The 25,283-nt window shown below is 47.7% G+C and overlaps 2 protein-coding genes across 7 annotated transcripts in view; one reads left to right on the forward strand and one right to left on the reverse strand.

Annotated features, from left to right (window-relative positions):
- The window catches only part of capslb (calcyphosine-like b), a 36,208-nt gene extending 17,640 nt beyond the window's left edge, over positions 1-18,568 (reverse strand). The window contains exons 1-3 of one of the 4 annotated variants that reach the window (XM_059974083.1): positions 17,029-18,568; positions 15,068-15,280; positions 4,113-4,290 (exon numbers count right to left, since the gene is read on the reverse strand). In XM_059974083.1, the coding sequence (XP_059830066.1) occupies positions 4,113-4,290; positions 15,068-15,204 (315 nt within the window). In that variant the 5' untranslated portion in view covers positions 15,205-15,280; positions 17,029-18,568. The remainder of the gene's footprint in view (positions 1-4,112; positions 4,291-15,067; positions 15,281-17,028) is intronic. The other 3 variants (XM_059974082.1, XM_059974081.1, XM_059974080.1) reach the window with 3 other exon arrangements.
- Positions 18,569-19,900: 1,332 nt separating this feature from the next.
- Positions 19,901-25,283, forward strand: part of LOC132396507 (UDP-glucuronosyltransferase 3A1-like) — a 55,332-nt gene continuing 49,949 nt past the window's right edge. For 2 of the 3 annotated variants that reach the window (XM_059974085.1, XM_059974087.1), the window contains exons 1-2: positions 20,010-20,040; positions 20,570-20,704. In XM_059974085.1, the coding sequence (XP_059830068.1) occupies positions 20,025-20,040; positions 20,570-20,704 (151 nt within the window). In that variant the 5' untranslated portion in view covers positions 20,010-20,024. Of the gene's footprint in view, positions 20,041-20,569; positions 20,705-25,283 lie in introns of all 3 variants that reach the window. The other variant, XM_059974086.1, reaches the window with a different exon arrangement.

The following is a 25,283-nucleotide window of genomic DNA, read 5'->3' on the forward strand; positions in this document are numbered from 1 at the left end:
TCAACCTGCACAGCTGCTTTGAGCATCCTATGGACTCGGACCTCAAGATCCCTCTGATTCTCCACACTGCTAAGAGTCTTACCATTAATACTATATTCTGCCATCAGATTTGACCTACCAAAATGAACCACTTCATATTTATCTGGGTTGAACTCCATCTGCCACTTCTCAGCCCAGTTTTGGATCCTATCAATGTCCTGTAGTAACCTCTGACAGCCCTCCACACTCTCCACTTTTTGTAGCCCAACTTTTTGGTGTATCCTTTTCCTCCCCAGGGATGAGGTCTTCGGAGCTTCCGTTGGCATTTCTGTAGCTCTGGGGTTTTCATGGGATGGGGTTGCTAGTCCCATCCAAAACCCTCTTCCTTTTGCAGTGGGGCTTGGGACCATCTTTGGTGAAGTTTCCAAACCTCTCATTTCTCCCATATCCTCTACACACACCTATTGCTGTGACCGCCTACCTCCTCCTTGCCTCAACTCATGGAGTACAAGTTACTTCATGGTTAGAGTCTATGAACACCACAAAAGAGAAACAGGCCCTTTGGCCCTTCAACTTTGTGCTCAACTGTTGTATAACACTGCAGCAAAGAAACAGCCCTTCAGCCCATCAAGTCTGTGCCAAACTGCTATCCTGCCTAGTTCCATTTACCTGGACCATACCCTTCTCATCCATATACCTATCCAAACTTCTCATACGACCATACAATCATTGAACACTACAGCACAGGAAGTCTGTTTACTTAGCCATTAATTTCTCTAAAATATTGAAATTGAACCTGCATCCACCACTTCTGTTGCCAGCTCATTCCACACCCTCACTAACATCTGTGTGAAGAAGTTCAGCCTTTGTTCCCTTTAAACATTTCAATTTTTATCCTTAACTCATAACCTCTAATTGTAGTCTCATCCATCGTCAGTGAAAATTCTGCTTGCTTTTACCCTACCTAACTCCCTCGTAATTGTGTATACCTGTTTAGTATCTTGTGTTTACAAATGATGGATACCCTCCAACTGTTGGCATTCAGTTCCCCAGGCAGCTGAGTACTGCTCTTTTATGAACCATGTTCAAGGGCACCCAAATCCGTCAGCATCTCAGACCCTGCAATCTCTCACTATTAACATAATTTGCCACCCCTAAGTCCTACACTAGACTGAAAGAACAAATGATTTCAGAATCAGATTTAATATCGCTGTCATCTGTTCTAAAACTTGTTGTTTTGCAGCAGCAGTACATTGTATGTAATAACAAAAAACTATAAAATTATAATGAGGAATATGGTATAAGTAAAAATATTAAATTATATAAGAAATGCAAAAGGGGAGAGAGAAAAAAAAGTGAGATAGTGTTCATAGGTTCATTGGCCATTCAGAAATCTGATGGTGGAGGAGAAGAAGCTTTTCCTGAAACACTGAGTGTGTGTCTTCAGGCTCCTTTACTTCCTTGATAGTAGCAATGAGATGAGATTCCCTCACTTAGAAGGAATACTTGGGTCACTAGATTGTGAAAAAGGGAACGTGTAGTGTTGCATCTCCTGTGGTTTATGAGGAGGTCCTGTGAAAAGGAAAGAGTGGGAGTGGATGGAAGAGCAGGCAAGGGAGTCACAGAGCAAATGCCTGTCAGAATGTTGCTAAAGTGACTGGAGGGACACCATGAGGGAAGCTAGGAAGGGTCTGTTGGTGTAGAGAGCAAGGGGAATCCTATCCTTGTTCTGTCAGGGAAGTGTGGGAAATGAACGGACACAATTATTCTTCCTGTCAGTTATTTTTTTTATTTTGAGATACAGCATAGTAAAAGGCCCCTCCGGCCCAACGGGTCCGTGCCATCCAATTACACAGATGCGACCAATTAACCTACTAACCCATAAATCCTTGGAATGCACCCGGAAGAAACCACACAAACACAGGCAGTAGCGGGAATCAAACCCAGGGTAAGGGAATCCCAAGTAGAGGAAATTGGAAGCACTGGAGTGGAGGGAGGAGCAGGTGGGTTTGAAGGCCATGATGAGTTTGCAGGTGCAGAGGAACTGGAGAAAGATGCGACTGAAAAGAAACTGGAGAAGACTGTAAGAATTAGGAACAGAATTGGGCTATTAAGCCCATCAAGTCTGTTCCACCATTTCATCATAACTGATCCATTTCCCTCTCAGCCCCAACCTCCTGTTTTCTCACTGTAACCCTTCATGCCCTGAATAGTCAACAGTCTATCAGTTTCTGCCTTAAGTATACCAAATGACTTGGCCTCCAAAGCTGCCCGTGGCAATACATTCCACAGATTCACCACGCTCCAGCGAAAGAAATTCTTCCTCATCTCCATTCTGGTACCGGAGGACTTGGGGGAGGCGAATGTTGTCCCCTCATTCAAAAAGGGTAGTAGGGATAGTCTGGGTAATTATAGACCAGTGAGCCTTACGTCTGTGGTGGGAATGCTGTTGGAAAAGATTCTTAGAGATGGGATCTATGGGCATTTAGAGAATCATGGTCTGATCGGGGACAGTCAGCATGGCTTTGTGAAGGGCAGATTGTGTCTAACAAGCCTGATAGAGTTCTTTGAGGAGGTGACCAGGCATATAGATGAGGGTAGTGCAGTGGATGTGATCTACATGGATTTTAGTAAAGGCATTTGATAAGGTTCCACACAGTAGATTTATTCAGAAAGTCAGAAGGCATGGGATCCAGGGAAGTTTGGCCAGGTGGATTCAGAATTGGCTTGCCTGCAGAAAGCAGAGGGTCGTGGTGGAGGCAATACATTCGGATTGGAGGGTTGTGACTAGTGGTGACCCATAAGGATCAGTTCTGGGACCCCTACTTTTCATGATTTTTATTAATGAACTGGATGTGGGTTTGGCAAGTTTGCAGATGACACAAAGGTTGGTGGTGTTGTAAATAGTGTAGAGGATTGTCAAAGATTGCAGAGAGACATTGATAGGATGCAGAAGTGGGCTGAGAAGTGGCAGATGGAGTTCAACCCGGAGAAGTGTGAGGTGGTACACTTTGGAAGGACAAACTCCAGGCAGAGTACAAAGTAAATGGCAGGATACTTGGTAGTGTGGAGGAGCAGAGGGATCTGGGGGGTACATGTCCACAGATCCCTGAAAGTTGCCTCACAGGTAGATAGGGTAGTTAAGAAAGCTTATGGGGTGTTAGCTTTCATAAGTCGAGGGATAGAGTTTAAGAGACACGATGTAATGATGCAGCTCTATAAAACTCTAGTTAGGCCACACTTGGAGTACTGTGTCCAGTTCTGGTCACCTCACTATAGGAAGGATGTGGAAGCATTGGAAAGGGTACAGAGGAGATTTACCAGGATGCTGCCTGGTTTAGAGAGTATACATTATGATCAGAGATTAAGGGAGCAAGGGCTTTACTCTTTGGAGAAAAGGAGGATGAGAGGAGACAAGATAGAGGTGTACAAGATATTAAGAGGAATAGACAGAGTGGACAGCCAGCGCCTCTTCCCCAGCAGGGCACCACTGCTCAGTTCAAGAGGACATGGCTTTAAGGTAAGGGGAGGGAGGTTCAAGGGGGATATTAGAGGAAGGTTTTTCACTCCGAGAGTGGTTGGTGCGTGGAATGCACTGCCTGAGTCAGTGGTGGAGGCAGATACACTAGTGAAGTTTAAGAGACTACTATACAGGTATATGGAGGAATTTAAGGTGGGGGAATATATGGGAGGCAGGGTTTAAGGGTTGGCACAACATTGTGGGCCGAAGGGCCTGTACTGTGCTGTGTTCGATGTTCTATGTTCAAAATTGACTTTCCGCTACTCTGAAGCTGTGCCCTTTGGTCCTAGAATCCCCCACTGTAGGAAATACCTTCTCCACATCAATGCTATCAAATTCTTTTAATATACAATGGGTTTCAATGAGATCCCCCCTCATTATTCTCAATTCCATGGAATACAGGCCTAGAGCCATCAATCAGTCCTCATATGGTAATGCCATGGATAATCTGGCCTGGTGGTTCAGGGCAGAAAAGGAAGGTTGATTGGGTGGTCTCAGTGTGGCAAAGAGCCATATCAAAGGCAGGTGTTCTGTAGGCTGTGGTTGAAGGCAATCTACTCTAACTGTGCTCTGTCTCCTGCTGTTGATCAACTACTCGGTGTCTGACACTCACCCGTAATGTACTGAGGAACTCGTCATAGTCAATTGTTCCACTTGCATCCTTATCAAAGTGTTTGAAGGCAGCTTCCACATCCTCCTTCTCCAACAGAACACCATAATCATTCAGACCCTTCACAAACTCCTTAAAGTCGAGGCTCCGGTTTCTGTCATCATCCATGATGCGGAACACCCTACATCACACAAGCAGAAACATGCTGGTGACGGCCAAGCAGTATCATAGGTACCATCATGGCACTGAAGAAAATCTGTATCTCATCAACACAAGAGATTCTGCAGATACTGGAAATCCAGAGCAAAACACTGGAGGAACTCAGCAGGTCAGGCAGCTTCTATGGAAGTGAATAAACAGTGGATGTTTTGGCCAAGACTTTATCAGGACTAGAAAGGAAGGGGAAGGTGCCAGGAAAAGAATATAGGGGAGGGGAAGGACTGCCCAAAACATCAATTGTACTCTTTTCCATAGATGCTACCTGGCTTGCTGGGTTCCTCCAGCATTTTGTGTGTGTTGCTTAAGGGAAAGGAGGACAAGCTAGAAGGTGATAGGTGAAGCCAGATAGGGGAGATGAAGTAAGAAGCTGGGAGGTGATAAGTGAAAAAGGTACAGGAGAAGAAGGAATCTGATAGGAGAGAAGAGTGAACCATGGAGGAGGGTCCACAGAGGGAGGTGTTAGGCTGGTGAGGACCAGACTGGGGATTTGAAGAAGAGGTTCAGGAGGAGTGCTACCTAGATGGAGTCTGAGGTGGCTCCTCTATGTGGCAGGAGAGGAGGCCATAACCAAAATGCTGGAATGGGAATGGGGATTAAAATGTTGGCCACTGTGAAATTCTGCATTTTGTGAATGGATCCCATGCCACCTCTCTGCAGCAGCAGTCTAGTCCCCAGCTGGCACTCTCTCCCGTTTCACACCCGTTTCCAGTGGCTGACTCACAACTTCACCCGGAGACATTGGGTAGTCAGTGACAAAGTTCACCATCAGCGAAATGATTGACAGGAGGGGTCAGGCTGGGGACACGGGGCAAATGAGACTGTGCACCACGCGGTGGCATGGTAGAGTACCGGTCACAGCTGTGCAGCTAAGCACAGCTTAAATGCCATACTTATGTTTGCTAATGACACAACCCATGCTTTCTTCTCACTGCTGCCATCGGGATGAAGGTACAGAAGTCTCAGCAGCAGGTTCATGAACAGTTATTATCCCTCAACCATCAGGCTCTTAAACCAGAGGTGAAAAACTCACTCCATCAATAAACAGTTGCCACAAACAATCGACTGACTTTCAAGCAACACACACAAAATGCTGGTGGAACACAGCAGGCCAGGCAGCATCTATAGGGAGAAGCACTGTTGACGTTTTGGGCCGAGATCCTTCATCAGGACTAACCAAAAGGAAAGATAGTAAGAGATTTGAAAGTAGTGGGGGGAGGAGGAAATGCAAAATGATAGGAGAAGACCGGAGGAGGTGGGATGAAGCTAAGAGCTGGAAACGTGATTGGTGAAAGTGATACAGAGCTGGAGAAGGGAAATGTTCATGGGACAGGAGGCCTCGGGAGAAAGAAAGGGGGAGGGAGGGGAAGCACCTGAGGGAGATGGAGAACAGGCAAACAACTAAATATGTCAGGGATGGGGTAAGAAGGGGAGGAGGGGCATTAACGGAAGTTAGAAAGGTCAATGTTCATGCCATCAGATTGGATGCTACCCAGCCTGTATATAAGGTGTTGTTCCTCCAACCTGAGTTTGGATTCATTTTGACAGTAGAGGCGGCCACGGATAGACATATCAGAATGGGATGTGGAATTAAAATGTGTGGCCTCTGGGAAATCCTGCTTTTTCTGGCGGACCGATCGTAGGTGTTCAGCGAAACGGTCTCCCAGTCTGCGTCGGGCCTCACCAATATATAAAAGGCCCCACCGGGAACACCGAACACAGTATACCACACCAGCCAACTCACAGGTGAAGTGTCGCCTCACCTGGAAGGACTGTATGGGGCCCTGAATGGTGGTGAGGGAGGAAGTGTAAGGGCAGGTGTAGCACTTGTTCCGCTTACAAAGATAAGTGCCAGGAGGGAGATCAGTGGGGAGGGTTGGGGGGGGGAATGAATGGACAAGGGAGTCGCATAGGGAGCGATCCTTATGGAAAGCAGAAAGAACGGGGAAGGGAAAGATGTGTTTGGTAGTGGGATCCTGTTGGAGGTGGTGGAAGTTACGGAGAATTATATGTTGGACCTGGAGGCTGATGGGGTGGTAGGTGAGGACAGGGGGAACCCTATCCCGAGTGGGGTGGCGGGCAGATGGGTTGAGGGAAGATGTGCGGGAAATGGGAGAGATGCGTTTGAGAGCAGAGTTGATGGTGGAAGAAGGGAAGCCCCTTTATTTAAAAAAAAGGAAGACATCTCCTTCGTCCTGGAAAGAAAAGCCTCATCCTGAGAGCAGATGCGGCGGAGATGGAGGAATTGTGAGAAGGGGGTAGCATTTTTGCAAGAGACAGGGTGAGAAGAGGAATAGTCCAGGTAGCTGTGAGAGTCTGTAGGCTTATAGTAGATATCAGTAGATAGGTCGTCTCCAGAGATGGAGACAGAAAGATCAAGAAAGGGGAGGGAGGTGTCGGAAATAGACCAGGTAAATTTGAGGGCAGGGTGAAAGTTGAAGGCAAAGTTAATAAAGTCAACAAGCTCAGCATGCGTGCAGGAGGCAGCGCCAATGCAGTCGTCAATGTAGCGAAGGAAAAGAGAGGGATGGATACCTGTATAGGCTTGGAACATGGACTGTTCCACAAAGCCAACAAAAAGGCAGGCATAACTGGGACCCATGCGGGTGCCCATGGGTTTGGTTTGGAGGAAGTGGGAGGAGCCAAAGGAGAAATTATTGAGAGTAAGAACTAATTCTGTTAGACGGAGGAGAGTAGTGGTAGAGGGGAATTGGTTAGGTCTGGAATCCAAAAAGCAGCGAAGAGTTTTGAGGCTGTCCAGGTGGGGGATGGAGGTATATAGGGACTGGACGTCCATGGTGAAAATAAGGCGGTGGGGGCCAGGGAACTTAAAATCATTGAAAAAATTCAAAGCGTGAGAAGTGTCATGAACATAGGTGGGAAGAGATTGAACAAGGGGGGATAAGACAGTGTCAAGGTATGCAGAAATGAGTTCGGTGGGGCAGGAGAAAGCTGAGACAATAGGTCTACCTGGACAGGCAGGTTTGTGGATCCTGGGTAGGAGGTAGAAACGGGAAGTGCGGGGTGTGGGAACTATGGCAGTGGATGGGATGATCTCCAGAGCTGATGAGGTTGGTGATGGTATAGGAGACAATAGCCTGGTGCTCTTTAGTGGGGTCATGATCAAGGGGTAATTAAGAGGAGGTATCAGAGAGTTGTCGCTGTGCCTCGGCCAGGTAGAGGTCAGTATACCAGACAACAACAGCTCCCCCCTTATCAGCAGGTTTTATAGCGAGGTTGGGATTGGTGCGGAGGGAGCAGAAAGCTGAGCGTTCTGGAGTGTTCATGGAGTTTAATGCTGATAAGTGTGAGGTGCTACATTTTGGTAGGAATAATCCAAATAGGACATACATGGTAAATGGTAGGGCATTGAAGAATGCAGTAGAATAGAGTGATCTAGGAATAATGGAGCATAGTTCCCTGAAGGTGGAATCTCATGTGGATAGGGTGGTGAAGAAAGCTTTTGGTATGCTGGCCTTTATAAATCAGAGCATTGAGTATAGGAGTTGGGATGTAATGTTAAAATTGTACAAGACATTGGTGAGGCCAAATTTGGAGTATTGTGTACAGTTCTGATCACCGAATTATAGGAAAGATATCAACAAGATAGAGAGAGTACAGAGAAGATTTACTAGAATGTTACCTGGGTTTCAGCACCTAAGTTACAGGGAAAGGTTGAACAAGTTAGGTCTTTATTTTTTGGAGCACAGAAGGTTGAGGTGGACTTGATAGAGTATTTAAAATTATGAGGGGGATAGATCGAGTTGACGCGGGTAGGCTTTTTCCATTGAGAGTAGGGGAGATTCAAACAAGAGGACATGAGAGTTAGCGGGTAAAAGTTTAAGGGTAACACAAGGGGGAACTTCCTTACTCAGAGAGTGGTAGCTGTGTGGAATGAGCTTCCAGTAGAAGTGGTAGAGGCAGGTTCGGTATTGTCATTTAAAGTAAAATTGGATAGGTATATGGACAGGAAAGGAATGGAGGGTTATGGGCTGAATGCGGGTCAGTGGAACTAGGTGAGAGTAAGCGTCAGCACGGACTAGAAGGGCTGAGATGGCCTGTTTCCGTGCTGTAATTGTTATATGTTTATATGTTATATGGTTACAAAAAGGAAGGAAAATAATAATAATAATAAACACCTAAGCAATAACATCGAGAACAGTGGACAGTGTTCTGCTGGTGATGTCTACCACAGGAAAGTATTCTGTGGTGACGTCACTGCCAGAGTACAGTGATCTACTGGTGATGTCACTACCAGAGGACAGTGTTTGCTGGTGATGTCACTACCAGAGGACAGTGTTCTGCTGGTGATGTCACTACCAGAGGACAGTGTTCTACTGGTGATGTCACTACCAGAGGACAGTGTTTGCTGGTGATGTCTACCACAGGAAAGTATTCTGTGGTGACATCACTGCCAGAGTACAGTGATCTGTTGGTGATGTCACTACCAGAGGACAGTGTTTTCTGGTGATGTCTACCACAGGAAAGTATTCTGTGGTGACATCACTGCCAGAGTACAGTGATCTACTGGTGATGTCACTACCAGAGGACAGTGTTTGCTGGTGATGTCACTACCAGAGGACAGTGTTCTGCTGGTGATGTCACTACCAGAGGACAGTGTTCTACTGGTGATGTCACTACCAGAGGACAGTGTTTGCTGGTGATGTCTACCACAGGAAAGTATTCTGTGGTGACATCACTGCCAGAGTACAGTGATCTGTTGGTGATGTCACTACCAGAGGACAGTGTTCTGCTGGTGATGTCACTACCAGAGGACAGTGTTCTGTTGGTGATGTAATTACCAGAGGACAGTGTTTGCTGGTGATGTCTACCACAGGAAAGTATTCTGTAGTGACGTCACTGCCAGAGTACAGTGATCTGTTGGTGATGTCACTACCAGAGGACAGTGTTCTGTTGGTGATGTCACTACCAGAGGACAGTGTTTGCTGGTGATGTCTACCACAAGAAAATATTCTGTGGTGACGTCACTGCCAGAGTACAGTGATCTGTTGGTGATGTCACTACCAGAGGACAGTGTTTGCTGGTGATGTCTACCACAGGAAAGTATTCTGTGGTGACGTCACTGCCAGAGTACAGTGATCTGTTGGTGATGTCACTACCAGAGGACAGTGTTTGCTGGTGATGTCTACCACAGGAAAGTATTCTGTGGTGACGTCACTGCCAGTGGACAGTGTTCTGCTGGTGATGTCTACCACAGGAAAGTATTCTGTGGTGACGTCACTGCCAGTGGACAGTGTTCTGCTGGTGATGTCTACCACAGGAAAGTATTCTGTGGTGACGTCACTGCCAGTGGACAGTGTTCTGCTGGTGATGTCTACCACAGGAAAGTATTCTGTGGTGACGTCACTGCCAGAGTACAGTGATCTGTTGGTGATGTCACTACCAGAGGACAGTGTTTGCTGGTGATGTCTACCACAGGAAAGTATTCTGTGGTGACGTCACTGCCAGAGTACAGTGATCTGTTGGTGATGTCACTACCAGAGGACAGTGTTTGCTGGTGATGTCTACCACAGGAAAGTATTCTGTGGTGACGTCACTGCCAGAGTACAGTGATCTGTTGGTGATGTCACTACCAGAGGACAGTGTTCTGTTGGTGATGTCACTACCAGAGGACAGTGTTTGCTGGTGATGTCTACCACAAGAAAGTATTCTGTGGTGACGTCACTGCCAGAGTACAGTGATCTGTTGGTGATGTCACTACCAGAGGACAGTGTTTGCTGGTGATGTCTACCACAGGAAAGTATTCTGTGGTGACGTCACTGCCAGAGTACAGTGATCTGTTGGTGATGTCACTACCAGAGGACAGTGTTTGCTGGTGATGTCTACCACAGGAAAGTATTCTGTGGTGACGTCACTGCCAGAGTACAGTGATCTGTTGGTGATGTCACTACCAGTGGACAGTGTTCTGCTGGTGATGTCTACCACAGGAAAGTATTCTGTGGTGACGTCACTGCCAGTGGACAGTGTTCTGCTGGTGATGTCTACCACAGGAAAGTATTCTGTGGTGACGTCACTGCCAGTGGACAGTGTTCTGCTGGTGATGTCTACCACAGGAAAGTATTCTGTGGTGACGTCACTGCCAGAGTACAGTGATCTGTTGGTGATGTCACTACCAGAGGACAGTGTTTGCTGGTGATGTCTACCACAGGAAAGTATTCTGTGGTGACGTCACTGCCAGAGTACAGTGATCTGTTGGTGATGTCACTACCAGAGGACAGTGTTTGCTGATGATGTCTACCACAGGAAAGTATTCTGTGGTGACGTCACTGCCAGAGTACAGTGATCTGTTGGTGATGTCACTACCAGAGGACAGTGTTCTGTTGGTGATGCCACTGCCAGAGGACAGTGATCTGCTGGTGATGTCACTACCAGAGGACAGTGTTCTGTTGGTGATGCCACTGCCAGAGGACAGTGATCTGCTGGTGATGTCACTACCAGAGGATAGAACTCTGCCGTGTACAGCTCAAAGAGGGGTTAAGGGAAGTACAGCTTATGTTCTGGTTCTGACCGCAGAAACTGAGATGGACTGGGTTTTGAAAGTCCCAGTGCCAACACCTTAAGACCCTGATTCAGCACTAAACACACAGAGCATAGAAGGTTGAGGGAGGACTTGATAGAGGTATTTAAAATTATGAGGAGGATAGATCGCGTTAACATGGATAGGCTTTTTCCATTGAGAGTTGGGGAGATTCAAACAAGAGGACATGAGTTGAGAGTTAGGGGGCAAAAGTTTAAGGGTAACATGAGGGGGAATTTCTTTACTCAGAGTGGTAGCTGTGTGGAACGAGCTTCCAGTAGAAGTGGTAGAGGCAGGTTTGGTATTGTCATTTAAAGTAAAATTGGATAGGTATATGGACAGGAAAGGAATGGAGGATTATGGGCTGAGTGCGGGTCAGTGGGACTATAGCGTCAGCACGGACTAGAAGGGCCAAGTTGGCCTGTTTCCGTGCTGTAATTATATGGTTATATGGTTTGGATGATGGAATTGATGGCTTTGTGGCCAAGTTAGCAGACGTTATGAAAATAGGTAGAGGAGCAGGTAGTATTGAGGAAATAGCAAGGCTACAGAAGACTTACACAGATTCGACAAATGGGCAAAGAAGTGGCAGATGGAATACGGTGTTGGGAAATGTATGGTCGTACACATTGGTAGAAGAAATAAAGACTTTTTTCTAAATGGAAAGAAAATTCAAAAGTCAGAGGTACAAAGGAGTCCTTACGCAGGAAACTTTAAAGGTTAATGTGCAGATTTAGTCAGTGGGGATGAAGGCCCATTTTGTTTTGAGAGGACTGGAATATAAAAGCAAGGATGTAATGTACTGGCAAGGTCTCACGGAGTGTTGAGAGCAGTTTTGGGTCCCTTATCCAAGAAAGGGTGTGCTGACATTGCGAGGGTCCAAAGGAGGTTCACAAAAATAATTCCAGGATTGAAAGGCTTGTCATATGAATGATGAAAGGCCTAGATGCAGTGAATGTGGAAAGGATGTTTCCTACGGTGGGGTGAGCCTAGGCCCAGAGGACACAGCCTTAGAATAGAGGGATGACCATTTAGAATAAAGATGAGGAGGAATTTCTTTAGTCAGAGGATAGTGAATCTGGAATCATTGCCACAGATGCCTGTGGAGGCCAAGTGATCAGTATATTTAAGGCAAAGGTTGATAGATTCTTGATTTGTCTGGGTGTGAAGGGACACAAAGAAGACAGGAGACTGGGGCTGAGAGGAAAATGATGAAATGGTGGAGAGGACTCCATGGGCCAGTTGGCCTACTTCTGTTCCTATATCTTATGGTCTTATGGTTATTGGATTTACTGTAATTGCCCATAAGAAAATTAATCTCAGGGTTGTATACGGTGACCTATACATACTTTGACAATAAATTTACCTTGAACTTTGAACACTTTGCAGCACCAGCTGTAAGATCAGGATTCAATTCCCCTCGCTGTCTTTAAGGAGTTAGTACGTTCTGCCCGTAACCACGTGGGTTTCCTACAGGTGATCCAGTTTCCTCACAGATTCCAAGGGTCAGCGTTAGTGAGTCGTGGGCATGCTATGTTAGGATGTCATAAGCTTCTTATAGCCGGGGTGGTAATGGAGACAAACTCTCACTACCTATCAAGTTTGTCTCAAGTAGCCTCTGACAAACAAGTCCAGCTCCTGGCCTTCATGTGTGGTGTAGCTACTAAGTCCAGCTGAACCGTTTCTACTGACGGGAGAAATGGCCAAGATGGGTGACTGGCACCTAAAAAATAGTTGCTTCGGGCAGATGGTGCACATCAGCCGTGGTTGGCAGCTCATCTAGGAGAAGGAAAACTCTGATCTCAATCCTCCACTACTCACTCATGAGGAAGGCTTCAGGAGTAAACCCCTAGGGAAAATTCCAGAGCTGGAGTCCCTAAGGTGGTCCTATGTTGAGTATAATGCTGACTGGCACCGACTCCTGTGATGCTGCTGGGACCAAACTGTATCGGTCTCTGCTGTTCCTTTGGGTTATCAGATGCACGGAGAGGGGGCGCCAGCTTGGTCTCCATATCAGACCGCTCAGGCTTGCGTTTCGAGACAGCTAGGACGCAACATCCATAGTCTAGCCTGACCGATGGAGTCCTCAGACTCACATGGCAACCCAGCCTGCACAATGCTCACTGATCTGATTTTTGTACAATCAACCCCTGTGACAGGTAAAGCTAATCTCTTTACCTTTCTAGCTGTGAATAACTCATGAATGCTTGGTGCTGAGGTGTGGCAATTGCACAAACTGAATGACTATGAAGCCATTAGTCACTATGACAATGTTGTTACAAGCAAGTGAGCTTCTACACACTGGGTGAGGAGACAGGTTGGCGACAGAAACTGGAAGGTAATAATCTCCCACCAAGACTAGCAACAAACACTCCCCCACTCACACTGGGGACAAACACTCCCCCACCTGCACCAGGGACAAACACTCCCCCACTCACACCGGGGACGAACACTCCCCCACTCACACTGGGGACAAACACTCCCCCACCTGCATCAGGGACAAACACTCCCCCACTCACACCGGGAACGAACACTCCCCCACTCACACCGGGGACGAACACTCCCCCACTCACACCGGGGACGAACACTCCCCCACTCACACTGGGGACGAACACTCCCCCACTCACACTGGGGACAAACACTCCCCCACCTGCACCAGGGACAAACACTCCCCCACTCACACCGGGGACGAACACTCCCCCACTCACACCGGGGACAAACACTCCCCCACTCACACCGGGGACGAACACTCCCCCACTCACACCGGGGACGAACACTCCCCCACCTGCACCAGGGACAAACACTCCCCCACCTGCACCAGGGACAAACACTCCCCCACTCACACCGGGGACGAACACTCCCCCACTCACACCGGGGACAAACACTCCCCCATCTGCACCAGGGACAAACACTCCCCCACTCACACCGGGGACGAACACTCCCCCACTCACACCGGGGACAAACACTCCCCCACTCACACTGGGGACAAACACTCCCCCACTCACACCAGGGACGAATACTCCCCTCACTCACACCAGGGACGAACACTCCCCTCACTCACACTGGGACAAACACTCCCCCACCTGCACCAGGGACAAACACTCCCCCACTCACACCGGGGACGAACACTCCCCCACTCACACCGGGGACAAACACTCCCCCACTCACACCGGGGACAAACACTCCCCCACTCACACCAGGGACGAACACTCCCCTCACTCACACTGGGACAAACACTCCCCCACTCACACCGGGGACGAACACTGCCCCACTCACACTGGGGACAAACACTCCCCCACTCACACCGGGGACGAACACTGCCCCACTCACACTGGGGACAAACACTCCCCCACTCACACCGGGAACGAACACTCCCCCACTCACACTGGGGACAAACACTCCCCCACTCACACCGGGGACGAACACTGCCCCACTCACACTGGGGACAAACACTCCCCCACTCACACCGGGAACGAACACTCCCCCACTCACACTGGGGACAAACACTCCCCCACTCACACCAGGGACGAACACTCCCCTCACTCACACTGGGACAAACACTCCCCCACTCACACCGGGGACGAACACTCGCCCACTCACACTGGGGGAAAACTCTTCCTCAACCATGCCTGGGGGTAAATACTGCTCTCACCCAAACCAGGGGCCAACAACCTCTCACCCTCACTGGGGACAAACACTACCCACACTCACACCAGGGGCAAACACTCCCCTCACCCACACTGTGTGCAGGCAAACACTCCCTTCACCCACAGCTGGGGCAAACAGTTCTCTTACTCATACTTCCACAAACATTCCCTCATAAACACTGGGGAGGGTAAACACACCCTACCCATATCAGGGGCAAGCACTCCCCTTTTCCATGCTGGATAAACATTCCCCTTCCCCAAACTGGGGGCAAACACTACCTCAGACAAATTCTCCATTACCCACACATGGGCAAATAACCCAACCCAGTATGGGGGGAGGGGGAACTCTTTCAAACACATGGCACTATCAAATACCTCTCCCCACCACCACCAGACAAATAGTATCACCAACATGGATTTCTGATATGAAAGGGTTGACAAAGACTCTGCACATCAGGTGAGATGTCACATTTCCCGGCAGGTTTGCCATGGACCAGGTGGGCCGAAAGTACTCTATGTGTAACTTGCCCCACAGTGATCAGACTCCCCACCTTTACCTGCCCAGCCCTTTGATTCCGGCAGAACCGCGGGACAGGCACTGTAGCCGTAACTTCTCAATCGGGTCTGTGCACTGCTGCAACTTCTTCTTGGCGTTCATCGCCATTTCGCGGTCATGTCTGGCAGTTCCCGCCATCTCCTCACAGCGTATTCACGGTCAATTCGTCCCAGGACTCTCTCCGGTGTGCTGCTGAACAGAACAGCAACAAAACCTGTCGGAAATGGCCAAGTCAGGCAGTGGAGCTGGTCACAAGGCCCACACCATTGAATGAGGACCACAGGATATTGAGACAGTGCTCAGAACCATGTCACACTGCAGCAGAATGTCCCTGAGCTTCCCTCAACCTCGCCCATCTTGTAAATCTGTCCATAAAGAAAACCTTAGGCACCCTCAGTCTGTAAGGACCAAAGCCTTGTCTCCACTTCCCCTCTTCTACCAAGTTCTTAAATACCCTGTCACCTCACAGCACCAACAATTCCTTTCCTAGATTCCTTCAGAATGGTTCCTCATCAATGTCTCACACACCACCCCATGATTTATTGGTCATTGTAAATGCAAGATTGTTTAAGGTTCAAGATTCAAGATAGTAAAATTTTATTTCCAGTACCATCTTCTCCCAAGGTCCTTCTGGATTTAATTTAAGAATTTACGATTGTTTGCTGGTCCAGTGAGAAGGATGGAGTTATCTGGCTTCCACTTAATACACTAAGAGCACTCACGTGAAACACAGAGTCATGAGATAAGGAGGTCTTCAAAATGTCCCTACAACAGGCATTCAGCGCCTCTCTGTCCTTGATGCAAATTTCTACAGACGTACCGTGGAGAGCATCACCGTCTGGTATGGAAGTTCAGGAGGGGGGTGGGTGCAGGGTACTAAACAGGATGAGAAAAAACTGTAAACTCAGTTCCATCATGGGCATTAGCCTCCCCAGCATGGAGAATACCTTCTAAAGGCGATGACAAATCCATCATTAAGGACATGCCCTCTTCTCATTGCTACCATCTAGGAGCCTGAAGTCACACACTCAGTGTTTCAGGAACAGTTTCTTCCCCTTGGTCATCTGATTTCTGAATGGACAATGTACACTACCCCAGTATTTTTATTTTGCTTTCTTTTAGCACTACTTACTTAAATGAATTTTTAAAATATATTTCTTGTTATTGTTTTTTTAAAAGTACTGTACATGTACTACTGCCACTAAACAACAAATTTCATGATATATGACAGTGATATTAAACCTGATTCTCCTCTGTTTCCGGCACACAGTGAAACAGAGATATTGATGGACTTATCGTACAGTATTTGTGTCTTACAGTGAGTTGCTCCTCTTCAAGTGCTTTCCCCACCCACCTTCTGTTCTCTAGGGCAAGGGGTTTCTGCAGGACCCCCAGCTCCATGTATCTGTACAGCTACTTTTGTCCTCTGACCTGGTGTTTGAAAATAAGTAGCTCCTAATTCATCTTAAACAAGCAGGTCTGGTTTTCACAGCGCAGAAGCCACACGATCCTGGCCATTGCCTGTACACTGTGGAGAATTTGGACCTGATGCACGGTCTCTTCCCACAGATGCTGCTTGATCTGTTGTGTATTCCTGGTTTTATTTCCTCATTGACTCTAGCTCATGGGGACCAACAGGTTGTGAGACAGTGTCGGAGGAGAGTTGCCTTACAGATTCCCTTGAAGCTGATGCTGAGGTCTAACCAGAATGAGGTCCAGTGTGCCTCCCCTCTCCCTCCCATCACTCCACTTCGCCCAGCTTCCTCCTCCTCATCCCCACCCTCTCCCAACCCCCTCACCGCTCCCCTTCCCTTCCTTCTATTCATGACCCCATCAATCCCTCCGCTCCTTCTTCCCTTCCATCACCTCCTCCCTCCCACCCCGCCTACCCCTCTCCCCTTCACTACCTATCTCGCCGCACCTCCTTCCTACTCTCTCAATCTCTGCCCCTCTCCAACTCACCTCTGTTTCTTCGTCTTCGGGTTCGGAAAGCGGGCCGCTAAATTTGGACTCGCCTACAACTATAGCTTATTGGCCAACATCCGCTGTCAATCAATAGTCTCCTATGATGATTGGTACACTAAACCATCAATCACTACAGTGAACCCCGCCTTCGGATTGACGGCGTGACTTCGCTGCTATGGAAACGGTCAACCGAGCGGCGGCGGCGCCATTGTCGGGCGCGAAAGGCGGCGGGGGCAGGGGCAGGGGCAGGGGCAGAGGGTGTTTCCGGAGTCGAGGAGATAAGGGAAGGGCAGTGGCTGGGGGCGGTGGAGGCTTGCTGCCCAGGAACTAGAGCCAACATATTTCTATAGCAACTAAAACAATGAACCTTCCCTCGGGAACGTTCCCATGCCAACAGTTAAAGCCAAGTCACGTGAGGCAAAGGAGCCCATGTTAGAATCAGGCTGATCATCACTTACATAACATGGGGGAGGAAATGTTGTCTACATCGACTTTAGAAAGGCATTTGACAAGGTCCCACGTGGGAGGTGGGTCAAGAAAGTTTAGTCACTGGGCATTCAGGATCATTGGCTTTGTGGGAGAAGGCAGAGTCTGGTCGTGAAGAGGGTTGTCTCTCTTACTGGAGGTCTGAAACGAGTGTAGTGCCACAGGGATCTGTGCTGGGTCCATTGTTGTTTGTCAGCTATATCAATGATCTGGGTGATGTGGTTCAGTAAATTTGCAGGTGACATCAAGATTGGGGTGCAGTGGACAGCGAGGAAGACTATCAAAGCTTGCAGTAGGATCTGGACCAGATGGAAAAATTGGCAGATTGAATGTAAGGCAGACAAGTGTGAGTTGGTGCAAGTTGGGAGGACAAACAAGGGTAGGTTTTACACAGTGAACGGTAGGACACTGAGGAGTGCAGTCCAACAAAGTGATCTGAAAATTCAGATAAATAATTCTTTGAAAGTTGCATCGCAGGTTGGTAGAGTCATAAAGCTTTTGGCACATTGGCCTTCATAAATCAATGTATTGAGTACAGGAAATGGGATGTTATGCTGAGTTGTTTAAGACATTGGTGAGGCTTACTCTGGAGTATAGTGTGTAGTTATAGTCACCTACCTACAGGAAAGATGTGAGTAAGGTTGAAAGAGAAAATTTACAAGGACTTGAGGACCTGAGTTATAAGAAAAAATTGAATAGGTTAGAACTGACATAGAAAAAGGAAACAAAATAATGAAGGAAAGACAATGGGCATTGGAGCATAGGAGAATGAGCGGAGATTTGATGGAGGTATACAAAATGGTGAGGTGTATGAGGGTAAATGCAAACAGCCCTTCTCTACTGAGGTTGGGTGGGTCACAGATTAAAGGCAAAATGTTTTAGGGCAACATGAAGGGGAACTTCACTCGGAAAGTGATGAGAGTATAGAATGAGTTGCCAGCAGAAATGGTGGATGCGGGTTCAATTTCAACATTTGAGGGAATCTTGCATAAGAACGTGGATTGGAGGGCTATGGAGGACAATGGTCCAGCTGCAGGTTGATGGGGCTATCTGGTGTCCAAATGTTTTACATAGAAATCCTAAAAACCCATAGTATAATATAGAATCTGTTAGCATCCAGATGTTTGATACCGAGACCCTGAGCATCCAAATGTTTGGCATGAACCTCTGGACATCCAATGGTTTGACTTGGATCCTTCCAAATGTACAAATGATATCCATACATTTGATGCAGAAGCCCTAGGCATCCAGCTGCTTGAAATTGAATCCAGGCATCCAGATGTTTCACACAGAAATCCTGTGGATCCAGGTATTTGACACAGAAGTCCAGGGTGTCCAGATATGGAAATGGAAAACCATGACATGTTTTGGTGTGGACGGTCGTTTGAAGTTCCTCCCCACTCCGTGGTTTCCATGGCAATCACCTGCAATAGAAAGGAAGTGATATCACTGACCCTTGAAGTTGACCTTGTGACTTCCCAGACCCACAAATAAAGAGTAGGTGGTGCAGAGGATGGCAAAATGGGAGGGGAGAGAGTGAATAGAATGTCAAACAAGGGAAGATCTGCAGATGCTGGAAATCTGAGCAAAACACACAAAATGCTGCAGGAACTCAGCAGGCCAGGCAGCGTTTAGGGAGAAGAGTACATTTGATGTTTCCGGTCGAAACCCTTCAGCAGGACTGGAGGGTTTTGGCCCGAAAAGTCGACTGTACTCTTTTCCAAAGACGCTGCCTGGCTTGCTGAGCTCCCCCAGCATTGTGTGTGTTTTGAGTGAATAGAATATGGTGTCTTCACAATTGTGGGCTCTGGCAATTCTGACAGGAGGGCGTACTGGGATTAAACATGGAGATTCCTTCTCACTTCAGAATCGGCAGTCTGCCCATCCAGAATTGGTGGGGATGAGGGGCCCTCTTGTCCCGCTGGAGAGCTAGTGAAGATGATCTCACGGTGTTGTTGGGTAGGGTGTTCCAGGGTTCGGACCCGGTGACGGTGTTTAGAAACAGTGCCAGATTTCCAAGTCTGGGCAATAAGTGACTGCGAAGGAGCAGGAATTGAAGTAGAGTGGCTATTTTTCAAGAAGGGAGGTAAAGACAAACCAGGGACCTTCTGGCCAGTGAGCCCGACATCATTCTGAGGGACAAGATCCACGAACAGTTGGGAAGTGGAAGCCTGATCAGTGGGAGGTCATATCTGAAGAATCTTTTGGAGTTTTCGTAGAGGTAATTCAGGGGATAGACGAAGTGGATGTTGTCTGTATAAAATTTAGTAAGCCCCTTCACGAAGGGGCTTCATGTCAGGTGTGGTAAACTGTGTGTATACCTGTCTGGACACGCCCCTCTGCTGACTGCTCCTGTGGCTCCTCCCAGACCGCTGTTGGAGCACTACCCCTCCCTCAGTCTCGACATGGTCGTGCTTCCTTTTCGGTGTTAATTGAAGCCTATCGTTCACTTTCAGTCTAGGGTTATTGATGGTGCATCATCAGGCTGATCTGGAAGATAAGGTGGCATGGGATTCATTGTGGGCGAGTACAGAGTTAAACAGAAGCGGGTGGGGGAATCCTGCAGTCCCACAGCGGATTCCGGAGAGCGCTAGGAGCTGCACCTCTCCGGATCTCTGGAGACGAGGATTCGGGGCTGTGGTGCTTGCCCCAGTGCACGGCGCGATCCCAGGGATGGGGTTGGGAGCGGGGGCGCCCGTTCCCCATCCCTATATGAACGGGCTGAGGTCGGAGATGTGGGAGGGGAAGTGCTGGGTCCAGTGGGTCTGGGGACTGAGATAGCGAGCAGATCGCAATTCTGGCCAAGCCCGGAGTCTGAGCTATTCCCCCCAGTGACCGGTCGGGGGAGGAACAGCCATGGACTCGATCCCAATCCCTCCCTCCGTCGTGTCACCAGGGGTCCGCCTAACTCCCGCGACCCTCCTGGCTGTGCGAATCCGGCTCTTTCCGGCCAGGGCCGCTTTCCGGACGCGAATCTGTTTTCCTTCCTGATCTGAGGCAGTTGGTTTCGTCGCTGAGGTCACTGAATTCTTTCTCAATCTTCACGTCTCAGTTTGGCTTAGGCTGTGGGAAGAACTTGCCAACGGCTCAGGCATGGAGAACCATAGATTGTTCCTTCCAATGGCGTGCACGTTTGTACTTCTGGCGTCTTCACAGTCGGCTAAAATCCTGATAATCTCTCTGGTCGGTAAGTCAGCCGGCAGCTCCAGGCCGAGTGTTGTTCGATGTACAGTCTCCCCCAAGCCCGCCAACTTCGAGACACAACCTCCCCTCCCCACCCCTACCTGCTTTCTCTCTCCTTGATCTCAGCGCTCCCCATCCCTGACACCTGAAGGTGCGTCTGCTCCGTCAGTGCCATCTGCGGACCTTCCATGGTGAGGGCAGCACCCCAGCATAGTAGTTAGTGCAATGCTGTACAGTGTCAGTGCCCTGGGGTCCATTCCGTGACCGTCTCTGTGAGCAGCCCCCCTCCCCCCCATATTCCAAAGACCATAAGACACAGGAGCGGAATTGGCCCTTTTGGCCCACGGATTCCACTCCCTCATTCCATTGTGACTGACTTATTATCTCTCTCAACACCATTCTCCTGCCTTCACCTCAGTATTTTTTATGCCTATACTAATCAAGAACTTATAAACGTGTTTTAAGCCTGCAAAGCTGTCTGTGACAATGAATTCCACTTTCACCACCCTCTGGCTAAATAAAATTTTCCTCATTTCTGTCCTAAATATTTATACCTCAGTTCTGAGGTTGTGTCCACTGGTCCTGGACTCCTCCACTAAAGGAAAAATCCTCTTCCTATCTACTCACTTTAGACCTTTCAACATTTGATAGGTTTCAATGAGATCCTTCCTCATTCTTCTAACATCCAGTTAGTACAGAACCATGAAACACCCCTCATGTTAACACAAAGTACACTGCAGATGCTGCCTGACTTGCTGAGTTCATCCAGCATTTTTGTACCCCTCATGTTAACCCTTTCATTCCTGGGATCATTCTTGAGAACCCTCTCCAATACCAGCACATCTTTTCTGACCAATGCCCGATAAAGCCTCGCCAGTACGTCCTTGCTTTTGTATTCTAGTCTTCTTGAAACCAGTGCTAACATTGCATTTGTCTTCCTGACCACTGACTCAACCTACAAGTTAACCTCAAATAAGAGAAAATCTGCAGACGCTGGAAATCTGCAAGTTAACCTTTAGGGAATCTTGTATGAAGACTCCCAAGTCCGTAAGCACCTCAGATTTTTGAATTTTCTCTCCACTGAGAAAGCAGTGTATGTTTTTATTCCTTCTACCAAAGTGCATAGCCATGCACTTCTCTACACTGTATTCCATCTGCCTCTTCTTTGCTCATTCACCCAATCTGTCTAAGTGCTTCTCCAGACACCCTGCTTCCTCAACACTATCTGCCCCTCTGCCTATCTTCACATTATCTACAAACATGGCCACAAAGCCAACAATTCCTTCCTCCAAATAATTGACATATAATGTAAAAAGAATTGGTCCCAACATCGACTCCTGCAGAACACCACTGGTCAACAGCAGCCAACTAGAAAGGCCCTCTTTATTCCCACTCTTTGCCTCCTGTCAATCAGCCACTGCTCTATCCATGCTAGTACCTTTCCTATAAGCAATCTTAAGTGCAGTACCTTGTCAAAGGCCTTCTGAAAATCCCAATAAACAACATCCACTGACTCTCCTTTGTCTATCCTGCCTGTTATTCCCTCAAAGAATTCCAGCAGATTTGTCAGACAAGATTTCCCCTGAGAAAACCGATGCTGACTTTGGCCTCCAAGTACACCAAAATCTCATCCTTACTAATAAACTCCAACATCTTCTAAACCCCTGAGGTCAGGCTAACTGGTCTGTAATTTCCTTTCTTCTGCCTCCCTCCTTTCTTAAAGAGCGGAGTGACATTTGCAATTTTCCAGTCCTCCGGCACCATTCCAGAATCTGGTGATTATTGAAAGATCATCAATAATGCCTCCACAATCTCTTCAGCTACTTCTGTCAGAATCCTGGGGTGTATACCATTTGATTCAAGTGACTTATCTACCTTCAGACCTTTCACCTTATCCGTAGTAACAGCAACAGCACTCACTTCTGTGCCCTGACACACTCGCATTTCTGGCATTCTGCTGGTGTCTTCCAGAGTGAAGAGATCTTCACATTTCCTTTTGGCACCAGCAGTGGGAAGAGCCTGCCAATGGCTCAGATAAGGTGAGCCACTGATTGCCCCTTCCAGTCGTATTCACACTGGCACTTCCGGCATCTTCATGCAGAGAATGTACAGGTTAGTTGGTTGATTGGTCACATGGGTGTAAGTGGGCAGCATAGTCTTATTGGGCTATAAGGAAAGTTCAGCCAAAGATACCCTACGTCCTTCTCTGCTGCATTCACTGCTCCTGAGGTGGTCCTCCCTACAGCATAGAGACCGAGGGAAAACTGGATGACCACTTTGCCCAACACCTGCCACTCCAGCACGACTACCTCCAGCTCTCAGTTGTATGTCACCTCAACTTCCCTTCCTACTCTCACAGCAAGTGACATGTCTGTCCTCAGCTTGCACTGGGAGTGTGAGCTACAAGCAGAGGTTGATTTCTTTGGAGTGTTGGAGGCTGGAGGGAGACCCAGTTTATATATAGAATTATGTAGGATGTAATGAAATCAGGTTTATCATCATTGATATATGTCATGAAATTTGTTGTTTTGTGGCAGCTCTATAGTGCAATACATAAAAATTATAATAAATATATATAACAAATAAATTATACAAAAAGAGAGTGTAATAGTGTTAATGGACAGTTCAAAAATCTGATATTGGAAGGGATGCTGTTTCTAAAACATTGTGTGCGTCTTCAGGCTCCTGTACGTCCTCCCTGATAGTAGTTATGAGAAGAAGGGAATGTCCTGGATGGTGAGGGTTCTTCATGATGGATACTACCTTCTTGAGGCACCGGATTTTGAACATGCCCTCGATAGTGGGGAAGGTTGTGCCCGTGATGGAGCTGGCTGAGTTTACAACCTTCTACAGCTTTGTCCAATTCTGTGCGTTGGCCCCTCCATACCAGATGTTCATGCAACCAGGGTACATAATTGTTAATTGGTTTATTATTGTCACATATAACTCCATTTAATGGAAAAAAATTGCTTTGCATTCCAAACGTGGGTAAGTATTGCTATTACAAAGGAAAAAGTGCCAGGCAAACTCAAAGTTGTTAAGGTGGATAAGTTACCTGAGCTAGATGGAGCCAGAGTTCTGAGAGAGGTTGCTGAAGAGATAACATATGCATTGGTCATGATCTTCAAGAATCACCATTCTGGCATGGTCCCAGAGGACTGGAAGATTGCAAATGTCACTCCACTCTTTAAGAAGGGAGGAAGGCAAAAGAAAGGAAATTATAGGCCAGTTAGCCCAAACTCAGTGGTTGGGGAAGTGTTGGAGTCTATTTTTAAGGATGAGGTTTTGAGGTACTTGGAGACTAATGATGAAATAAGTCAAATTCAGCATGGTTTCTGGAAAGGGAAATCTTGCCTGACAAATCTCAAAGGTTCAAAGATACAATTTAATGTTAGGGAATTGTATACAATATACATCCTGAAATGCTTTTTCTTCGTAACCATCCACAAAAACAAAAGAATGAACAACAGATAAATGTTAGAACCCCAAAGTCCCCCCTTCAGCTCCCCCATTCCGCATGTAAGCAACAATCCCCCCCCCCACCCCCACCGGCAAAAAACAGCATTGGCACCGCCACCGAGCACTCAAGGGTGAGCAAAGCAACAGCGAAGACGCAGTTACCCCAAAGACTTAGCATTTCACCCAGTTTTCAACATTCCACAGGCTCTCCCCCTAATAAGGGAGGAAAGGGGTGTCTCCATTTTCCCAGCGAGCGGGAAGACATAACAGACAACTCGCTGGTTAACGATGTTAAAAGTCCATTACGTCACTTTTTTCAAGCTCAGTGCCTGAAGATCGCAAAGATCCCGGTTCTCTAGGCACACAACGGATATCCCAACTCCCCTGACAACACATGGGTCTCCTGTCGTGACATTGACCCTCGATCCGCCCGTCTCCAGAGCCCTGAGATCCTAGGCTTCCGAATCCAAGCCAGACTCTTAGGCCGAGCCCTTGGCGTGCCAAACAATGGCCAGTTGTGGAACCCCGAGAGCAGGTCCCATTCCCACAAAGAAACGTAGTCAGCGTGTAACTCCAGGTCAGGGTCTTCAAAAGGACCCTGAAAGAAAAAATAGAGATATTAAAGATGGAAATAGAGCTGTTTCCGAAGATGCCAGCAATGGAGTTGCTGTTAGGCACCATTAACCGTCCAAAGCTCCGCCTTCTTCTAGAATTCTGTTGGAGTTCTTTGAGGAAGTAACAAGCAGGGTGGACAAAGGAGAGGCAGTGGATGCTATTTACTTGGATTTTCAGAAGGTGTTTGATAAGATGCTACACGTGAGGCTGTTTAACAAGATGAAATCCTATGGCATTACAATAAAGATACTGGTATGGGTAACAGAATGGCTGACAGGCAGGAAGTAGTGAGTGGGAATAAAAGGGGCCTTTTCTGGTTTGCTGCCAGTGACTAGTGGTGTTCCACAGGGGTCAGTATTAGGGCCGCTACTTTTCATATTGTTTGTCCCTGAGATAGATAATGGAATTGATGGCTTTGTGGCAAAGTTTGTGGATGATATGAGGACAGGTGGAGGGTAGGTAGTGCTGAGGGAGCAATCCCATTGCAGCAGGACAGACAAATTGGAAGA

This window comes from Hypanus sabinus, chromosome 7 (genome assembly GCF_030144855.1).
Source record: "Hypanus sabinus isolate sHypSab1 chromosome 7, sHypSab1.hap1, whole genome shotgun sequence".
In the NCBI taxonomy this organism is placed as follows: Eukaryota; Metazoa; Chordata; class Chondrichthyes; order Myliobatiformes; family Dasyatidae; genus Hypanus; species Hypanus sabinus.